Source organism: Drosophila takahashii, chromosome 3R (genome assembly GCF_030179915.1).
Source record: "Drosophila takahashii strain IR98-3 E-12201 chromosome 3R, DtakHiC1v2, whole genome shotgun sequence".
NCBI classification, from domain to species: domain Eukaryota; kingdom Metazoa; phylum Arthropoda; class Insecta; order Diptera; family Drosophilidae; genus Drosophila; species Drosophila takahashii.
Window position 1 is genome coordinate 9,290,357 of NC_091681.1, and position 21,571 is coordinate 9,311,927.

At 43.1% G+C, this 21,571-nt stretch overlaps 2 protein-coding genes across 4 annotated transcripts; one reads left to right on the top strand and one right to left on the bottom strand.

Moving 5' to 3' along the window:
- Positions 1–896: 896 nt before the first annotated feature.
- Positions 897–16,927, top strand: NKCC (sodium potassium chloride cotransporter). 2 transcript variants are annotated; one of them, XM_044394705.2, is made up of 10 exons: positions 897–1,156; positions 4,711–4,804; positions 12,055–12,439; positions 12,689–12,922; positions 12,979–14,030; positions 14,407–14,648; positions 14,710–15,146; positions 15,207–15,318; positions 16,118–16,391; positions 16,450–16,927. In XM_044394705.2, exons 1-10 carry the CDS (start codon positions 897–899, stop codon positions 16,564–16,566), a joined length of 3,207 nt encoding a protein of 1,068 aa, XP_044250640.1. In that variant the 3' UTR covers positions 16,567–16,927. The 2 variants fall into 2 exon arrangements, with proteins under 2 accessions (XP_044250640.1, XP_017009982.1); XM_017154493.3 differs by lacking the exon at positions 897–1,156 and adding an exon at positions 4,585–4,640.
- LOC108066114 (proline-rich protein 36) lies at positions 16,923–21,454 on the bottom strand. Of its 2 annotated transcripts, XM_017154497.3 has the most exons (7): positions 20,822–21,452; positions 20,110–20,765; positions 19,808–19,934; positions 18,422–18,894; positions 17,327–17,885; positions 17,146–17,275; positions 16,923–17,074 (listed from the first exon to the last, which is right to left on the bottom strand). In XM_017154497.3, exons 1-7 carry the CDS (start codon positions 21,367–21,369, stop codon positions 17,048–17,050), a joined length of 2,520 nt encoding a protein of 839 aa, XP_017009986.2. In that variant the 5' UTR covers positions 21,370–21,452; the 3' UTR covers positions 16,923–17,047. The 2 variants fall into 2 exon arrangements, with proteins under 2 accessions (XP_017009986.2, XP_017009987.2); XM_017154498.3 differs by lacking the exons at positions 16,923–17,074; positions 17,146–17,275; positions 17,327–17,885; positions 19,808–19,934 and having other exon boundaries at positions 18,641–18,894; positions 20,822–21,454.
- Positions 21,455–21,571: the final 117 nt, after the last annotated feature.

A 21,571-nucleotide genomic window follows, 5' to 3' on the forward strand; every position in this document is an offset into this window, starting at 1 on the left:
AAAAAGCTGTAGCATCGAAAGCTCATTTTATTTAAAAAAGAAAAAGTATTACCTATATACTTGGAATTAATATCATGTGGGCATCTAACTGGTTTATATTAAGGCTATTTAAATAAAATTAAATATTCTTTTCCCTGTTCTTTTGCCGCAAACAACTTACTACGTATGCGCAATATGCACCCGTGCGTTCTAATATTACGTATACGCTCGCGTTAGACGCTTCGAGGAGCGGGTATCCCCTAGTCCGGACCTCCTGGCCAATCGTTCTTCCCCGTTTCGCTGTGTTTTCCTCGGCGCTCCGCAAAGAGAGCGCTCCCGAGTTGAATTCGGCACCGAACACTTGTTGAGAACTCACCACACGAGCGCTGGGTTGGTACTTTGGTACTGAAGCCAGCCGCTGCCAAATCCGAGGCACAGCGGAAGCAGCGGAGCAGCAGAGCAGCTGACTGGCGCAAAAAGCCATAATAATCAAGCGGTAAACACTTGACAACGCTCAAACGCCGTGCGACAGTCGTCGCGATAAGTTGAAATTGCCGCCACGGATAAATCATCCGCGAAACGCATAAATATAAAAACAAACCCGAAACCGAAACAAAACCGAAACAGAAACCGAAAACCCAAAACAAACCCGACGTGGTAGATGCTTTCAAAATATTCGGACAATCGGCGTTGAGGGTTAATCGCAGTCGGACGTAGAACACGGCGTCCTTTCGATTCGCGCTCCTTGTGATATCATCCACTCCCTGTTGGGTGCGCTTTTCCTTGTCCTGCCGAGTGTGTAAAATGCAAATGTGCTCAGTTCGTTAACTTTCCTTCAAGGTGCTTGTGCAATCGATAACAAACCCTATCCAGTATCCAGTTGACACTAAAGTGCAAGGATTTCCCCCTACCGCAACATGGCCGATCGCTTCCAGATCTCAAAGGTGAACGGCACCGCGAACGCCGGATACGATGGCGAGACGGGATCTGCTCCCGCCGATCAGTCGGATGCAGCCCATCCACATCCGCCTTCCAGCAACGAGAATCACCTGCAGCCGAAGGCTCCGGGAGAAAGCGGGGAGAATCGCCGGAGCTCGCGCCTGTCCTTCCGCGGATTCGGACACTTCCTGCGGAAATCGGACGCCGAGCGCAAATTCAGTCTCGCCCAGCTCACAAAGTAAGTTTAATTCAATTTTCACGCATTCCCTGGTAGTGACAACGATTCATTTTAAAATGGGTTAGCACAGGGGAAAAAGTGCCCAAAAAAAGGGTAGTTATCCACAAAGGCTAGGCATCCACTAACCTCTATGTACATTTTTTTTTATAATTGTAGTTTTTGAATTCGAATATCGACTAAAACAAAAGCGAAGATATTAATTATAAAAATAGAATTAAAATCTAAACAAAAATTATTGTTACAGTTTTAATAACTATTAAAGATTTGCTTTAAATATTTTTTAAAACTTATTTTGACTATTTAAGTAAATATAATAACTATCAACGATTTGCTTTGAATATTTTTTAAAATGTATTTTGACTGTTGATGCTGTAGCGGAACAAAGAATTTAAAGTTGGAAATTTGAAACGGATGATGTTGTTTTTTTTTTCTGAGCTAAGTATGACGAAGACTTAGTTATAAGAGACGTTTCTTCAACTTATTTTTTGAACAACTACTAGGTCAGATTAGTTTTCAACTAAAAGTAGGTATAATTTAAAGTTTGTCTTCTTTCTTATTTATTTATTATCTGGTTGGTGTTATTTATAAATCCGTCTAAAATCAAAATTTTACACTTACATTTTTGGAATTTAAAAAAATATACGACACAATTATTGGCGTTCTCCCAACGATGAGCGTGTCGAAAAATGAATTTCCGTTGTGTCGCTGTTAAATTAATTTTTGAAAACATTTGTTTGTAATCCACACAAGTTGTTGAATTTTTGATAATTGCTTCGATTAGTGTGATTTATTCGCAAAGATAAGCTTCGCTGCGATTCAGTTGATACGTTTTAGGTGCTTGAGATATATTATTTCCATTCATTATGGCGCACGTGGGGTCTGAACTCGCGTCTAAAACAATTAAGAAATAATACAACAATTAATTAGAGTTTTCCCAACGCAAATTAATCATTAATTTTACTTTCCGTAATGAGTTTCAATTGAGCTGCCGACACATGTTTAAACTTAGCCCGCTTCTGTTTGTTGTGTACCTCGAAAAAAATAAAAATAATAAAAAAAATAATATTTACCCTAAACTTCTGTAGAGCGAGAAACATACAAAAAACGCGTCACAATTGTCTGTTAAATAAAAAGTAAAACGAAAAAATTCCGTTTGTATAACCGAAATGAAGGTTACATTATGCCAATTTATTGTAATCACGTTTGGCACATAAACACAAAAAATGACAACAGATTGAAAAGCTTATCAAGAGCAACATCATCCAAAATTGGAGTAATGTGTCATTGTCAGTGTCGATTGTTAAAGTACACTTTCACTAAGTTGAATCGCAGTGTTAATTTTATATCCCATCGAGATCAGTGCTCTATCAGAATGTAATTGTAGAAAATTATGGCAGCTTCTTTTAATGGGGTTGCAATTTGTATTTGTTCAAAAAAAACCTAAATTATTCAGCATAAAAAAACGGTTACTTAAAAAGTCATAGATCATTGGCAAATTAAATTGGTTATGGATTAATTAGAATTTTTTCACTTTTGATTATTCAAATTTTGACACATGACCCGCCCCAAAGCTTTTCGAATTAACTTTACAATTGTTCCACTTTCGATATATCATAAGCACATGCTCGAATTAAATTCAATTAAAGGCTGCCAAAGATCTGTCCGAAAAAATGTAAAACCTCCAGTTTTGTTGGTACAAATAAAGACAGCCGATGATTTGTTTTCTGGGAAACTTTGCACACGGCAGGCACGTTACATCAGCCTGTCGAATGAATAATAAGAGCACTGACAGCGACGCAAAACAGTAAAAGTCATTTCGCATTCCCAAAGTCAGCCGTTTTTGGCACAAGGATCGCGATCGGATCGGAAAATTCGATCAACTTGCACTCCACAAATTCCGGAGCTGCCAGTCTGAGTTTCTCGCCGGAGGATGAGCGTGTCAACAAATAAATTTACAGTTGGTCATTTGGGATGTGCGAGCGCAAATGAATTCAATTGATCGATGCCTCCCGAACTCTGCTCAGCTCCAATTGTACAACTAACTCAGACTAGCTGATTCCCAACGAAACCGGCCAGCAATCAATGCCTATCGACTGGACGGGACTCCCCATATACATATATGCTATGGGTGTATGTACTTGGCCCCATGTTTACACTCTGTACATAAGCATATATCCACAGAATGTGGGACTGTATCTTATGGACAGTCGTTGCTGTCTGGCAAACGAATTGGAAATGGAAAATGGAATTAAAAGAAAAGCCACACGATGCCGGTTCTCTTAACAGAATGCTTGCAATTTATTTAGTAGCACAATGAAAAACGCCCTCGAGAGATTCTGTCTATAATTAATAAACATTCATAAATTATTCTTCAACTGAGCGGCGATCTAAAAGGGATGGGAATCGAAAGTCAAAGGAGACTCAAAATACATAAAATAAGAAAGTTGAGACTGTAATTTATGGTGATTTATTTACGATCCTATAAGCTGAAAAGAGAACTGTAGAGAGCAAAATTTAATATTGTCATTAGGGCTTTCGAAAATTAATCAAGATATACATAAAGGATCGTCTTAACTAAGGAACCGGGTTAGTGGGTCAACTGAATGTTAATGCCGGCTTACACGAAACGAAATTCTGATAGCAAGCAAAGATAAAAGCACTTTAGCAAATATTCTTGACCAATTCAAGAAATATGAAACTTGTTAATTGGTATATAAATACTTAAACAATATTTTTTATTATTAAGTATCTACGTTTAAAGTCCAAAGTTTAGAATACATTATTTATACTTTTTACAACCGAATAAAAATTTGAAATTTGTTCATATTAGTCACATCTTCAAACTCATTCGGTGGATACCCCGCCGAAATTCCGCATGAGTAATGTGTGCTCTATAGAATGCTTTACATTTAGCCCCCCTTTCGGATCCTCGATTGGGCTGTCATCTGTCCAGCTTGCCCCCTCTCGATCCCTTCGAATCGGCGCCATTGTCCGCTCGTGGCGCCGTACTGTGCTCAACGATTATTGCCTTCCTCATTCCGGTTTTTTCCTTTTTAAGATTTTAAATTATATTTTGGCATTGCTTTAGCTGTGGCTGCTTCTGTTTCTGCGCCCGCTTCGACTAATGTTATTGTTTTTGTTTCTGTTTTCGTTGGCGATCAGTAAATATACATCATACAAGAGGGCGGGCATTCTACTCTCTCTTCGGCCAGAAGAATTTTCCGATAAAACTCGATTTTTCTCGATTTCGCCGTGGAACCCCTGACCTTCTGCCCGGCTACCTTTACCACTCGGCTGGCCGATTTTATTGTCTTATTATTTATGTGTATACACAAATAACTTGGTTCTTACACTTGGAATCCGCTGGAGAGCCGCGTAGTCCGGAGTGGGTATTTGGTATTTGGGATTGGGTATTTCTGCTCGGCACGCTGCAGGCAACGGTCATGCTGCCCGAGGCGGTGATGGTTCTGCTTCCGTTTCATCAGTACGGCAACTTTACGCCCGGCGAAAGTGACTCCTCTAATCGGATATTTCTCCTTTTCGTGTGATTGCAGGGAGAGTCTGCCGCGCCTGGACAATTACCGCATTTCCATGCGCAACCTGAAGCGTCCTTCCATCGGAGAACTGCAGGGAGAGGCGGTCGATCAGGTGAGTTCCCACTTCTCAGTTCTCAGTTCCTAGTTGCCCAGTTCAAAATTCGAATCCATGACGTAAGCGCATAAAATTGCCATAACAGTTTGCATAATCAGTGAGACTAGGGGAAATTACTGTTCGGTTGAATGAAACCTGGACATCCTGGAGCAAGCAAGTAGGAAAACAGAGCATTCAAATCTTGTGCGTATACAAAATGCATATAGGAAATATAGAAAGTCATCGTGAAAAAAGCTGTTAAAACTTAGTATATATCCATGCTTTCATTATCAAATTCACGTTCAAGGAGGAATGTGTTATAAAGTGTACACTTTATCAGATACCCTTTAGTCAAATTATGATCAAAAGTATATACATCACTATGGACGGCAGTCCATGTAGTGACGAAGCGCACCAGGAGAGTGTGCGAAGGCGACTACTATTATATAGCCGCAAAATTGAAAATCTGCTGTGATAGTCCGATCGTAATGAGTAATACACCAATCGAAAGGTAATGCAATAACTTAAAGGATTGCATACCAAGACTTTAAGAAAATCAATTGGCTTGGGAGAGAGAGCGGTGAAAGTGAAAAAATGAAAATTTCGAAATTTGGAGCTGTTGGGGCCGGTGGGGATAAATGCCCCCTCGTAGTTGCACGCTGCAATAGAAAATGCCTGTGAAGGGAAAAAGGCTGGAATAGTCTGCTAGGGCCGGCCGAATGAGAAAAGATTAGAAAGTCTATTTAATGACGAGTGTAATAATTTTTCGTCACAAATGTTGATATCAGAACTTTTGTATGTTGAAGGTGCGATCGTCACTAGTTTTTTACCTCGTTAAGAGGTGTTTTTATTTGATAGTTTAGAGGGTGGAAACGTTTTCTTTCACATGTTGCTTACTTACAATAATACATATATGTATTGTATATATACAATAAATTCTGAAATAACTTCACCGTGAAAACCTTCAGATGACAAGGTTTGAACCCTAGCTAAAAATTAATCAGTTGGTCATTTTCCAAATAAAACACTCAAGATATTTGTTAATCGGTTGATAGCCTAGAGCCACTATGTATTCAACCTTGTCCAATAATCGGACTACCAACAAGCATGGAATGCACTTGAAAAAGTCGGAAAACCAATTTATTAATCATTCCATCAATTTTCCCCCGGGGTTAGTGAGAGGCCGAGAAAGACGAGTATTTTTTAGTTTTTAGTGTCAAACTCAGCGATCTGCTTTGTGTTCGCCATGGCATAATCCTTGCAGCGCACTTCAGTCAGTCGGCAAATAAACAAAGCAGAGCAAAAATACCTAGGAAAACATGAAGCGAAGCAGAAGCAAAACAAAAAATATGGATCCAGCCAGAAATCGCAACACTTTTTGTTCGACTCTCAAATCGTACTCGCACTTTGGCTAGCCTTAAAAACAGGCCCATGTAGATGCGTGCGCACATATATTTATATCTGAATTTCATTAATACGTTTTCTGATTTATTTACTTGAACAATTTTCACATTTCCGACGTGCAAATTGTGAGTTTTCCATGACGTCTTCCGGGCATCCCATCGATTGATGTTTAGTGCCAACAGATTTGAGGGCTTCTATCGCGATGACGTTGTGGCCACTTAAGATAAGCAGCCAATACCTCAGTCAAGGTCGCCCACTTTCTCAAATCAGCCTTCTCGAAACCCACCACCATGTTGGGCTTATCGCTCAGGGAGAATAGTGAAGGGGCGGAGGGACCTATAAGCTCTCCCAGTGTTACGGTTTTTATGTTTATCGCCGAAGTAATAAATTTGATGCGTCTATAGGAAACTCTCGTCTGGGGGTCCGGTGGTCAAGCAGTTTTCTCCTGAATGGCCTCTCCCCCATACATATTTTCTGTATTGTTTAATTAATTCACTTTGCCCGGCTTCTGTGGGCCACCACGGCGTATGATAGATATCGTAAAAATTGCATTACAAGCCAGCAACGGTTCATTAGGGGAATACCAATTCCAAGACGGCACCTAAAATATGGAAAGCAGCGCTCCATTTAACGATAAAATGGGGTTTTCTGCACTCAAAAAAATAGTTTTAGAACGCAAGAAGGAATTAAAATTATAAAATCTACATTTCGGAAAGAGCTCCTAAAACGATGCATTTTTAGCGTTTAATAAGTGATAGTTTTTATGAGTAAGTAATCTATGCTGGAATCTAAGTATAAATTAATCAACAACAGTGACTCAATAATTATTGTCAATTATAATTGACATTACATTCCTAAAAATGATTTCCCGAAACTACATTCTATATTCAAATTCCTATTTTCGAGTGGCTCGACTGTCGGAAACCCACTAAAGATAGTGACGTCACTAGCTGAATTGTCGACTTCTGGGCGTTAACGTGGGCGTGGTAAACTCTTCAGTCAATCGATAGGTGTTGAAGAATTAAATGCATTTCAGCCACATTTCTTCGCGCCTATATTTCTTCATGTAAATTCTTAAGAATTCAAGGATATTTTTTTGCGAATTTTGGGGACCGTAAACTAGAGTATTACCAATGGTCCAATTTTAAAAAAAATTTCTTCATTTTGATAGGTTTTTGTAAAACTGTTTTACTAAACACAACAAAATTCCATTTATACTTTTCCAAAACCTTTAAAGATGTGGGTACCAGACACATTTTAAAATCGTTCAGGGCAATTGTGCGCGTTAGAGGGGGCGCAGCACCTAGATGAAACAAACATGCGCTGCACAGGAACCCCAAGAATCTGCATGCCTAATGCCAATCTTCTAGCTTTTATAGTTTCCGAGATCTCAGCGTTCATACGGACGGCCAGACGGACATGGCTAGATTGACTCGGCTGGTGATCCTGATCAAGAACATATATACTTTATAGCGTCGGAAACGCCTCCTTCTACCTGTTACATACTTTTGCACGGATACGGGTATAATTATATTCAGATTATGTTCTGACTTCAAGATAACATATTTGTTAAACTTAATTATACCTATCCACGTAATTTCAACTCCACTTAATTTGATATTAAGCTAGGACTTAAAGCTGAGAAAACGCATGGAAATTGAGATGATTTTTCTTACCATGAAGTCAAGAAAATCTCATATCTCAACATCTTGTATACGTTTTTATATTTCGGTACTTCGGCTTGAGTTTTGCTCCCTACTTGCCAAAGATATACTACTACCTTTAAGAGTACAGGGGCGTGGAAGAAAACTAATTTGTGTTTTTCTTCTGCACAACTTTGTTCCTTGGGAATACGTAAAATCAACACGAGCGAGCTTCATTCGATTTTCCCTGTCGCCCCAGTCCTAAGTGGATTTTTCCGCATCCATCCATAGCCCATAATGCGCAAGCCGATATCGATGACAGCGCTGGGGCCAAATTAATTGTCAACAAGATGCAGCCATGCATCTGCCATGGGCCAGGCCACATGGACATTGTTTCAAGGAGCAGCGGGGCAGGACTCGCAGCGCCTTCCAGCGCGGGTAAACAGCTCACTATAGTCAACGCCATATCCATATGTGTGACTGGATGGACGGGGGGACAAGAGGACAGAGGACTGGAGGGTGGGGATAATGCAGGACAAGTGTGTCGTGTCATTAAAATTGACAGCGACGGCCTGCAGATGTTGCTGGGGCTGTTGCCATTGACGTTAGTTGATTCGTTGCTTATCATAAACAGGGTTCCAGGGCGTTGGCATGTGGATGTGGTGCCATGCCGCATTAAAGCCGATCGAATCCGCTCCAGAACCACTGGGTGCTCAAGTGCACGAGTGTTGAACCTGTCACGGCTGCTGACAGGACGTCATTTTGATAAACGCTCGCGCTGAGCAATGGATTATTCTTCACTTTCAATCAATTAGGCTGACAGGAAACCCACTCAAGATGCGGCGGACACCCCGAAAAAACCATTACCAGTTCTTGGCAGTTTTAAAACGCCTGCCATCGCGCCCCTCAACAATAGTAATTTGTCAAATCGAATGGCAATATCGGACAATATTATCAACATCTTTCGGCGCTCAACGCGGCGTATGAGCAATTCGCCCGCGCACTGTTTACATCATCGAGAGGGCAGCCTGTGGCGTGTTTGCCATTTCAGATTCCTTTTGTATTGCACTTGTAATTACAATTCTAATTTACAATTCATAGCCAAAGAGCTGGCTGCTATTTTTATACAATTTTATCGATTTCCTAATGCAAACGTCTTGCTGGAAAATCTTTGTTTACCGCATTGCCATTGCCCCGAACAAGCCATTAAGTTATTGGCGCATATAACAATATGTTTACCCCATTTGTGTTGCATTTCTGATACTTACCCACCATTGTTCGAATGGCCGAGGGCGCAGTAAGCTGGTGGAAAATCTCTCTCTTCAATGATGAAAATGCAATTTTCCCGTATTTATTGGATAACTCATTTGGCCTTATCGATTTTCTGCGCATTTGCTTAATTGCGCTAAAATTTCCAGTTGAGACTGCGCGAATCCGCTTGAATTGGCTCAAAGTTAAATATAGGGACTTTAAGATCCACGGATTCGCTTCACAGCCGCCGCCGCAATTAGCCACAGACTTAGTTTCTTGCAGCTAATAATAACTCTGAGTGAATTCATTTCTAGCTATTTATGGAAGCTGTGATTATAACCCATCTCAGCGTTATAATTCGGCTCCTTTTTGTCTATTAACCTAACTCAAATCACTGGCACAAGCCAGCCAAGAAAGTGGCTTATCCCCCAGTTCTGCCCTCACTTTCCCATGTCATAAAGCACAAATACCAATTTCAATTCCAATTTTGGGTGCGAAAATTTTCCACGCATCGACCACAATAACAAAGACAACTGAACGAGGAAAACAAGCGCAGAGCCAAATGCGTATTTTGCTAAATGAAATGGACAAAGGAAGGAAGCGCCAGAGGGCCACACTAGTGAGACCTCAAATACCCCTTAGTCCTCCCCTAATAAAACCTGCGAGTTGGAGGAGACACGGAGAGAAATGGGGCCTCTTTCCCCATTTATAATTTTAGTGACAATATTATTAACTTGATTTTTATTTTAAAATATTACTGTAATGTGCTTTAACATTAATATATCTGAATTAGAGCAACTTATCACTCAAGCGCCCTCAATACTTAGGTATTTAAAGTTTACTAATGGGAAAAGAATTAGGAACTTTATTAAAGTGTATAAATGTTTATGTTTGCGTCTGTCTGAGTTGGCGTCCGCTCGAAGCCGCCAAAAATGTGTAAACAATCAACATTAACCACCCACCGAGGAAGACTAACTAACCAGCATTGCGTATACGCAGCGTGTGCGAATCGACCACTCTGGGGTTGTGTGCTCGTGCTCCAACTTCCCCCGTGAATCGATGTTGTCCTGCCCAACCCTGTCTCCGCCACTTGCCACATGCCACGTGAGGCAATTTCAATTGGTGGCGCTTTAAAAAACATTCAATTATGTGGGCAAACAATAAAATAAATGAGCCCCTTTCCATCGGTGCGACAAATGGCAAAACAATAACCGAGCAAGGGCAAGGGAGCAATGTCTTGTGTAAATCTATTAAATTATCACAATCACAAGAAATTGTTCTGCCCAGCTTTGATCAGGCCAGTGGAAGTTTTTAGGGCGATCTAATTGTCTGCTCCGTAAATTACCGCATGTGATAAGTAAATACGTTTCGAGTGGAAATATTTTCTCTTGTTGTGATCCGAATAGCGTAAGCTTTTTGCTGTTCATAAATAATATGAAATTTAATTAAAAGTATTTCGGTTTCATCAAGTGGAAGAAAACATTTCAGTTCTATTACCCTTAAAAAGGAATTTGTATGTTTTAAAAAAACGCTTGTCAGCATTGCAGGTTTATTTGAGTTGATCGTGATTGTGTTTTGTGTTTTCTAAAATCAAACAAATACCTCTAATACCAACTTTTATGACGATTAATGATTTTATACTGGACTAAAATTGTGTGGTGCGCTTTGTCACTACGTGTACTGTCGTCCACAAGTGTTATAGGTTCCTCTAAAACAACAGCAATTTTGCAGGGCTTATAACTTCTTAATGTCCGATTCTAAAATTTTCTTCTACATTTTGATAGGTATTAATGAACACAACAAAATGCCGTTTAACTTGTTTCTAAATTTGAAAAGATGTGGGCGCCAGGCTTTGTTTAGTCCTTTAGCGCGACTGTTAGAGTCAGAGTGGGCGTGATAAAGAATATATTTTCTTTACAGGGTCGGAAACGCTTTCTTTTACCTCTTACACACTTTCCGATGAATACAGCATACTCTTTTACTCTACGGGTAACGGGTATAAATACTTGCATCATGAAATACGAACATTATTTGAGGTTCGACTCGGCTAGTGATCCTGAACAAGAATATATATACTTTATAGAGTCGGAAACGCTTCCTTTTACCTGTTACACACTTCCCGACGAATACAACATACCTTTTACTCTACGGGCAACGGGTATAAATACCTGCATAATGAAATACGTACATCCCAAAAGTTTAAAAATAAATCAATAAAAATCATTTTTTAGCTTCTTACAGAAAGCTAACTTTTTTCACAGCGAATTTCTACGAGAGTATCATAGCATCTCAACTAACTACGCTATTGTAAGGTTCAATTGACACATCGCTGTTACTTCCTCAGTAATGTTAATATATCTGTGCGCTACCCTATTGGACAAGCCCTAACTCCGAACAAAGACAATGCGTTTAGGTTTATTATAAATAGTTAACTTTGAGGCAGCACACTTCGGTTTGAGCTCTTATTTGAACATTTTTATAATGGTTCGAGTTTTAGTACCGTTATAAAAACGAACTTTAATTAGAATGAAAAGCAATATGAAGCTCCCCATAATCTGGTTGTTGCTCTGCTTTTGGTTGGTGTTGCTTTTGTTTCGGCTGGCGTCGACGGGTCGTTAATTGAATACGAGTACTAAATTGCACACATGTCGTATGAGTAATTCGGAAAGAAATCCCACTGAAACAGCTGTTGGAGTAGCACGAAGTTTACAAAAATGCTGAAGTCAATTTAATCAAATATTTAACACACTTTCGATTGAATGCTACGCATGTCAAGATCCCATTATCAGGCAAATAATGCTTGCCACAATTAGCGGTCTGCTGATGGCCTTTCTCTGTATGTTTAAAGTATTAGCGGGGAAGAGTAATAAAACATCATAGTTATCGTAGATCAGAGCTCATATAACCAAATCACGTTTTATAATTTTTAAAAATAAAAATCACACTTAAATAATCCCTTTATCGTTTCAGAGCATAACTATTCCCGAACCCGAGCCGGAAGCCTCTGGCGGACACATCAAGCTGGGATGGATTGTGGGCGTCCTGATACCATGTCTCCTGAACATCTGGGGCGTCATGCTCTTCCTGCGCCTCAGCTGGGTGGTGGCCGAGTCCGGCATCTTGCAGTCGCTGATTATAATTACGATCTCCGCGGTGGTCTGCGTCATCACGACGCTCTCGCTGTCGGCCATTAGCACCAACGGCGAGGTCAAGGGTGGCGGGGTCTACTTCATCATATCCCGTTCGCTGGGCCCCGAGTTTGGGGCGTCGGTGGGCGTGGTGTTTGCGTTCGCCAACGCCGTTTCGGCCTCAATGAACACCATCGGTTTCTGCGAATCGCTAAATGTTTTGCTGAGTGAGTATCAATTCATTTTATTTAGGATTAAATTTGCACACCCGGTGCTCGTAAAGTAATTTCAAGTAACAAAGTTAAAGACAAGTTTAAGTTGCATAAGAGTGTATCGGCTCAGGATAAATAAACATAATAGTTATTTATTAAAGCTCTTTTACATGCCACAAACTTTTACCCTATGAGTTTACCACATTAACATTTCCCTACAAATTATTTTTGATTAATAATAATACTTCAATTACCATTTTTCAGAGAACAACGACCTAAAGATTATCGACAATGGCATTAATGACATCCGAATCGTTGGATCACTGACTGTTTTGGTGCTCATCCTCATCTGCTGCGTGGGCATGGAGTGGGAGACGAAGGCCCAAAACTTCCTGATTGTCACTATTGTCCTGGCCATCTTCAACTTCCTAATCGGGGCTGCCATTGGACCACAGGGAAATGAGGAAAGCATTTCGAAGGGTTTCGTGGGATTTTCATGTAAGTCAAACACTTTTAAGGAAGATAACTATTCTAAAACGGATCGCACCTTTTAGGGGGTACGTTCAAGGATAACTTTGGATCGGACTATCGGTATGCGGAGGGCGTGAACCACGACTTCTTCAGCGTGTTCGCCATCTTCTTCCCCAGCGTCACGGGAATTCAGGCAGGTGCGAATATCTGCGGAGATCTCAAGGATGCCGGAGCAGCTATTCCCAAGGGCACCTTCTGGTCGCTGCTCATCTCGATGACGTCCTACGCCCTCTTCGTCCTCTTCGCCGGCGGAGCTGCTGTGCGGGATGCGTCCGGCATCCCGGCCGACCTGGTCAACGGAACCATTGTCGCCTCGGAACTGCCCTGCATGGCCACCGGGAACTGCACCTGGGGTCTCTTCAACTCGTACGAGATGATGCAGGAGATGTCGCTGTGGGGTCCGCTGATCTACGCCGGGTGCTTTGCGGCCACGCTGAGCACGGCCCTGACCAACCTCCTGTCCGTCCCCAGATTGGTCCAAGCCCTGGGCATTGACCAGATCTACCCGGGCCTGATATTCTTCTCCAAGCCGTACGGCAAGCACGGGGAACCGTACCGCGGCTACGTGCTCACCTTCTTCATCACCACGGGCTTCCTGCTGATCGGAGAGCTCAACCTGATCGCCCCCCTGATCTCCACCTTCTACCTGGCCTCCTACGCCCTCATCAACTTCTGCACATTCCACGCGGCCTTCGTGAAGCCATTGGGATGGCGACCCACCTTCAAGTACTACAACGCCTGGCTCAGTCTCTTCGGGTTCGCCATGTGCGTGGCCATTATGTTCCTGATTAACTACGTGGCGGCCATCATCACGTTCGGCATCATCTTCGCCCTGTACCTGGTGGTCATGTACCGCAAGCCGGAGGCCAACTGGGGATCCACCACCCAGGCGCAGCAGTACAAGGCTGCCTTGATGGCCGTGCACCGCCTGCAAAACGTCTCCGATCACGTCAAGAACTACCACCCACAGGTGCTGGTGCTCTCCGGTGATCCAAAGACGAGGCCTCCACTGGTGGACTTTGGCTATCTGCTAACCAAGAACAACTCCCTAATGTTCGTGGCCAATATTATTCCGGTATGTAAAAGGGGTTAGATTCTGGGGAACTGGGATTTTCCATGTACTTACGAGTACATTTCGATAGGCATAAATATACACAACAAAATGGCATTTATACTTCTCGCAAATCTTTAAAGGTGTGGGCACCAGACACATTTTAAAATCGTTAGTGGGTGATTGTGGGCGTGGCGCTCGGCTGAAATAAACTTGCGCTGCATAGGAAGCCCAAGAATATGTGTGGGAAATGTCAACCCTCTAACTTTTTTAGTTTCCGAGATCTCACCCTTTTACTCTACGAGTAACGGGTATAAAAATATTTGATTTATCAGAAGTATACCCGGTATATCTTCGCTCATTTCTGTACACTACTCAACCATATTCCAAAACATTGCAGGTGCGAGTGGGCTACAAGAACCGGCAGCACCTGGTTAAGGATGGACAAAAGTACCTAGATGCTCGCAAGATAAAGGCGTTCTACAATGTGATCGATGGGTTCAGCCTGGAGGACGGAATAAATGCTTTGACCAAGTCCACGGGCTTCGGTAAAATGTCTCCTAACATAGTGCTGGTGGGCTACAAACCGGACTGGAATCGCTGTCGCAAGGAGGAGGTGGAAAGTTACTTTTCTATTTTGTAGTAAGTGAATCCCACTCATAGGAAAGTAGTTGATCACTTACAATATCGAACATGCCCACAGCAATGCCTTCTCGCAGCGCATGGGCGTGGCCCTGCTCCGTCTGCCCAACGGATTGGATTTCTCGGAGCTGAGTTCCGAGGTCACTTTGCCGGCCAATGGAATGGGCCACCTGCACACCGCCAATGCCCAAGGATTCACCAACGAGCTGATGCCGGCGGCCAACGCCGCCTCCGAGCTGCTGCACATCGACTCCAACCTGAACCTCGCCGGAATGGACAGTCCCAACTCCTCATTCACAATGCCCCAGCCGGCGCCGATGCCCAACATGCAGCGCAGCTCCCGCAGCTACAAGGTAAACAACTCGGATGAGCCGGCCGTGACCTATCACACCAAGGGCGGATCGGACATTCCTCAGAACCTTCTGGAAGCCATGACCATATTCACGCGCAAGCAGCCCAAGGGCACAATCGATGTCTTTTGGCTGTACGACGACGGAGGTGGGTGCCTGGTTTTATTTTCTCCAATCCTTTCTAATCGCGTGTCCCTCTGAAATACAGGACTCACCATTCTCTTGCCATATATCATCTCCATGCGCTCCCACTGGCAGAATTGCAAGCTGAGGGTGTTCGCCATGTGTCACGGCAAGGATGAGGAGCAGGAAGAAAAGAGGTAAGAGGGGTTAGACCCTACTTATTAGGATTTACGTTCTTATAAGGTTTGTAAAATATAATAGAATTTACTTAACAGTTTTAGGTAGCTCTTAAAACTTTTAAATAATATTTTTAACAGTGCTGCCATTTTTTCCTTTTTCCGGATAGATCTGTCCTTTTTTTAACGACTTTATCCGAAAAAAATTTCAAACATCATCTATCCGGAAATCTGTCCTTTTTTCAAAAATAAGGTTTTGAGTGTTATTTTTGCTATCTGAAAGTGTATAAACCTGTTTTTATATGCTAAAACTCCTTTTTAACCATCATTCTTAAAGTTCGACACTTAAAAAATAATTCTTTAAAATTCTTAAAGTTATCAAAGTGACGTGAAGCAGTCGATGGATTTTCTTTATAATACGATTTTTTCTGTAGCAAAAGGAAGAGGAAAACATTTTAAAATTATCTCAATTTGTATTCTCTGCTTTTTAGTCAGAAAAAATTTCAGATTTGAAAGACTCTTATTCGGGTTCGACGCAGATGTTGAATTTTTTTGTATTACCAATAAAGTAACTTAAAATGCTTTTATTATTTTAAAAATTTTACTGTGGTAAAATGATCAAACGATGAAGGTTGTGAGTCGGGCGCATTAGATCATTACATAATTGAATTTAATATAAAATCCGTTTAAATTAAGTAAATATATAAAACATTGGTAAATTTTTTGCCCCTTTTTCTCTTTTTTTTTTTGTGAGTGATGGCAGCAGTGATTCTTAAAACTCTTTCATTTGGTATTAACCTTTTACTTTCCTAACCCACAGCATGGCCAGCTTGCTGACCAAGTTCCGCATCAAGTACTCGGAGCTCATCATGCTCAAGGGCGTCTCCGAGCAGCCGCGGGCGGACACGCTGCTGAAGCACAAGCGCCTGATCGAGCCCTTCCGCCGCGGAGCCCGCAACGAGTTCGGCATCACGGACGAGGAACTGCAGAGCATGGCCGAGAAGACGAATCGCCAGCTGCGCATCCACGAGCTGGTGGTCAAGCACTCATCGAACGCTTCCCTGGTGGTCATGTCCCTGCCCATGCCGCGCAAGGTGAGTAGTTTGCCTTGGACTCCTTGTGGCGGTCCACTCACATATTCGTCTCTTTCAGGAGGCCATCTCGGCGCCGCTGTACATGTCCTGGCTGGAGATGCTCACTTCGGACATGAAGTGTCCGGTGGCATTGGCCCGCGGCAACCAGACGCCCGTGCTGACGCTCTACTCCTAGACTAGGCCTCGCTTCCAGTTCGAGTACAACTTAGTATTATTAGCGTTTAGGGGTTTCGCCCAGTTCCCCGTAGAATCGAGCTCATCCGTGGAGTTGGAGTTGTGGACTGCAACCCAATTTACATTGAATTCCAGAGCCCAGACTCTAGTTCCAAGAGACTCGCACTACTTACTCTTTTATATGATCGAACTCCTAAACGCTTGACGATAGTCCATAGTGAAGTTTTGTGTGAAATAGTTCTTACCCGTTTTCGAAACGGATTCGGACCGACAAGGTTCGAACAGTTGGGAGATCTGTTTCACATGCTTTAGTTTTAAGTTAATTACGAACTATTCTGGATAAATAAAACCATTAAATTACACTTTGTGCCGTTGTTTAATTTAAACAAGGACATTTTATTCAGCAAAATCTGTAGTTGAATAAGCGGGTTCAGGGTATTGGGATAATATGGTGGCTAGGTAATGAACTATATTAGGTATTGCTAGTAGTAAGCGCGACGGGGATTGTTCTGAAATTTAATGGGAATTTTTCAAAGATAACGATAACTACGATTTATAACCTTCCTTTAATTTTACCTACCAAAGGATTTGGACGAAAGCGATACGCCAACATCATTCGCTTCCTGTAGGCATCGTATTCGTTATCGCAGTCCTCTGGCTGGGCAGCGCTGCTCACTCCAAGTCCTTGGTTTCCATCGCGTTGTGGGGCCCTTAGTAACTCGTGTTATTGAAATTTTTACAAAAGAAAAGGTGCAACTCACTTGTTGACAGGATCCACAATTCCGGCTCCGTCCTGACCCAATCCTTGCCCCTCCTTCCAGCCGAGTTTCTGCAGCATTTGGAATCCAATGTTGTCCTCTTTTAGCTTGTACTCCTTGTAGTCGCTCAGATCCGGCTGCCTGTTGTTCTTCTTCGCCTCGTACTGCTCCATGAACTTCTTGAGCTCCTCGGGGGGCAGGAAGTCGCCAATGTGATGCTTCCCCTCGCTTTGCTTGGTTAGGGCGTTGGCCCACAGCGATGTGGCCTCCATTTCAGCCGTGCGCAACTTGTGCTCCCACGTTCCGCCCTCAATGTCCTCGTCCGAGTCGTATTCGTACTTAAATTTCCCGCCTCGAGCTAGGCGATCGATCTCCTGACGCTTGCGCATCATGTCCTGATACAGCAAGTTTACTTTGTAGTGCTCCTCGCACTGCTTCCACTGCTCCTCGCTCAGCTGAGTGGAGCCGTAGTTGAGGCGAGCATACTGCAACAGCGCGGGATCCGTGCGCGTAATGCTACTTAGAACTGGTTTGTTTTGGTTACCAAAGTTTCCCGAGGTGCCTAAAAAAAGTTATGCTTACTGCTTATTGGGCTTAATGGCTTTTAAAAACAAAAAATGTATTAGCTAGATTACACTACCAAAACTTAAATTCGACCGGATCAATACTTTAGGAAATATTTGAAAGTTATATTTTTCTGGAAGGCGGTGGACACAATAACTTAAAAAGTTGTGACCGTTTTTTTAATTTTTTGTACTTGTTTAGTATTTTAAGGATTTTGAAAAATTCGATATTTAAAGAATAGAATATTGTTTTTTTCCTAAAATCTTTACTAAAAAATAAAATTACTTTTTTTTCAATTCTTTTAAGCCCAAGATTTTGAGATAAACAAACAGAAAACGTTAACTTTGTAATTTTAAGATAAGTAAGATAATAAAAATATTAATCCCTAATAAGTGCTTGTTTTTGGGCCAAAAAACCTATGTAACCCCAATTGTTTAATTTTTCTTTTAAAAAACAAAAATTTAACAATCCAAATATTAAACTTTGCACGCAAAGGTATATCAGTTATTAGATTTGCTCTATTACAAAACTCACTTGAGGTGGGCAACTGTTGCTCTTTCTCGCCCCAACGGCTCTTGCGCTCGCGCTTGCGTCGCTGCCGCTGTGACTCCTTGTCCTCCTGATCGTCCTGGTCATCAGCATCTATCGCTCCTCCGGCGGCGGCCGCCTCTTCCCGTTCCCGCCTCTCCTCGTCGCTCAGCTCGTTGCGGCACTCAATGCGGCGCTTTATGTTGTCCCGGTTGCGGTCCATCATGCCCCGCATGTACTCATCGTCCGAGTCAAAATCCGCACTGATGGCCGACTCAGGGTCGTACTTGTCGGCCGCTGAGTTGCTGTGCTGCTCCTCGTGGTGTGGCTGAGCCTCCTGCTCCTTGGGCTGGGGCTGCTGGTCCCGGCTTAACTGCTGATGCTCCCGCTCCCGTTGCCGCTCAACGCGCTGGCGCTCGTAGTCAAGGAGTTGGGAGCGATAGCTTCGATACTGCTCGCAGCTCTTATCATAAAGAAACCTATTATCAAAATTCAAAAGAAGTGAAACGTACAATGAAAAGTGCTCGACGCTAGTCACGTGTACAAAGACATTATATGAGTAACTGTTTGAGGCGCCCCATTAGCGGTTTATTTTGAGATTTTTAGTCGACATCCGCCGGCTGGCTCCTCCAGATTTAAGACGACGGTCGAGGAACGACGGATCACTGTGCGTTCGATGAGTCCACGCGACTGCTCTGGCTAATCCTAATTAGACCCCCTTCAAGTTAGTTCGTTTGGTCGGTAAACCCATAGAATCAATACTTTGAAATCAACATTAACGGATGCCTCAGAAACAGCTCTCCGCTGAATTCGAGCTGAATTCATATAATTAAAATATAAAAACTATAAATTCAGACCGCATTTAGTGCAGAGCGATTTCTGTGGCACCCCTGTATCTGGGTTTTATATTGTTGACATTTTTCTTAAAGTATTTCAAAGGAATAAATAAACCGATTCAGATTCAAACAAAAATTTAAGGGTCCAGTTAAGTTGGTTTCTAATTAAAATTAAAATAATAATAGTATAATTGTCAAAAGGGATTAAATTTTTATTGAACCTGAAATGGCATGCAGTCTTGAGAAATTTATATGTAACAAAAGCGGGAGCTATTTTTCTAAGGAAAGCCCACCAAAATATGCATATGATTGACTTTTAAAACATAAGGACTCCTTCTATTGGGACTGGCAGTATGAAATTAAAATAAAAATAGCTAGCCTTGCAAATAATAAATGGATTATGGACAACAGGAGTAAGACACAACACTTCCCTAATTAAAACTCGGCAATATATGCAAATAAAATGAAAACATAAATCCCTAAGCCGTACGCCTCCCACCACCCCATGTCCTTAGACCAGTCCTAGTCCCTGTTAAAACATATTTAGGTCATTTACCACAAGGCCGGATGCAACTCGCTTCTATGCAAACGAATTTTATCTTCATAATCTTCACCATTTTCCGCGACCAGTGCGATTAGGTTTTCTAAGCACGTTGGCAATTGTATGCACGTTTCTGAAAAAACTACATAAATTGCTTTAAAATCGTGCTCAACGATTAAAGTTCTTTACAAATTGAATGAGTGGGAGTAGGGGAAGTAGGTAAGGATGAGGGCGAGGATAGATGTGCGGTATGGATGGGGCATGGCAAATGGCAGAACAGAACAGGCAACGAAGACTGCTTTGCGTATGTTACACACCTTGAGGGGCAGCTGTGGGCTGCGGAGGCTGTGGAGGCACAACCTGTGGCAAATGTGGCTGCTGTTGTGGCTGCTCAATCTCCTCCAGGACGGGTGGCGGAGGTGGCGGTGGGTGAGGATTGACTGACATTGCCATGTGTTCCGGCAGGAGACCAAGCTGCTCCGCCGAATGCCCTCCGATGGTGGGCATCTGTATAGCCTCCAGGTTTATTTGGGGCTTGGGTATCGCATTTAGGTCAAACTCCTTGGGCGCCGGTATGGCATTTAACTGCATGGCCTCCACTGGCGTCGGTCCAAGCTGCATGTAAATCTGTCCCATGTTGGCCAAAGCGATGGGCAGCTGTGGGGGCGGCGGCGGCGGAGGAGGTGCAACTGCCGGATGCAGGTGTAGAGGCAGGTGGCCGTGGAAGAAGGCAGCTGGCAGCTGCATTTGCGGAGGTCCCTGTTGCAGAAGCGTGGGATTGAAGGCGAACGGCGGCGGCGGTGGTGGCTGCACTGCCTGCACGGGTAGTCCAAAGGCCAGGTGAGTGGGCGCCGAGCTGGTGACAGTGATGGAGGTGGCCATGGCTGCTGCCGAGCTGATGGCGATGGCCGCCTCCAGCTGCGAACTGCTGTTCTCGGCGTTGTCCGTATCCAGGGGATTGTTCTCCTCGGTGCTGAAATAGTTTCGAAATGAATAGAAGTTCGAAAGATATCTTAAGCATACACCTACCTGGTCACTGGAACAGGCGGAACTAGTAGGGGCTGCGGAGGCTTCTCGTGCTTTTCGAGTATTTTCTTGAAGTTCTCCAGGAAGGAACCATCGTTGCAGAACGTGTTCTTCACCTTCGGAGGCGGCTGCTCAACACTGGGCTGTGGCAGCTGCTGGCGCTTCTGGCCAAATGTGATCTTGCCCGTCTTGCCGGTGAAGCTATTCAGCGTCTTGGGGGCCACCGCATCCTCCGACTTTCCCTTGCTGGCCGTGGCATCTATGTGGACCACCTCTGGCAAATGGCCCTCCTCGCCGACTGTGAGAGATGCGTCCTGGACTGCAAAGTCCTGGAGTTGGGCTTCCTCCTCCTCCTGCTCCTCGTTGGCAACCGTTTTTCCCGCAGGCGTCTCTGTTTTCAGTTGCGCCGCCAAGTTTTGCGCCGCAGCCACCGCCTTCGCCAGCTGCGCCGTCTTCTGCTTCTCGAGGATCTCCTGCCGCTTCTTGGCTATGATCTCCTCCTGCTTCGTCATCTGGGCGAAGCGGTCCACTCGGTGATTGCGCTGTGACATAATTCCCTATGCCTCGGTTTCGGTTTATTCCAAATTTTCTTCTCAGCGAAGCTGCAGTGTTACCAACTTATGTAAGTCGAGTAACCCAAACACTCACTCTAACCAGTGTGCACAACTGTAAACTACAAAATACCAGGGGGCCACAAAAAATACCGTTGTTTTATTAAATAAATATAAAAAATTAAAAAAAGCTCTAAAGACC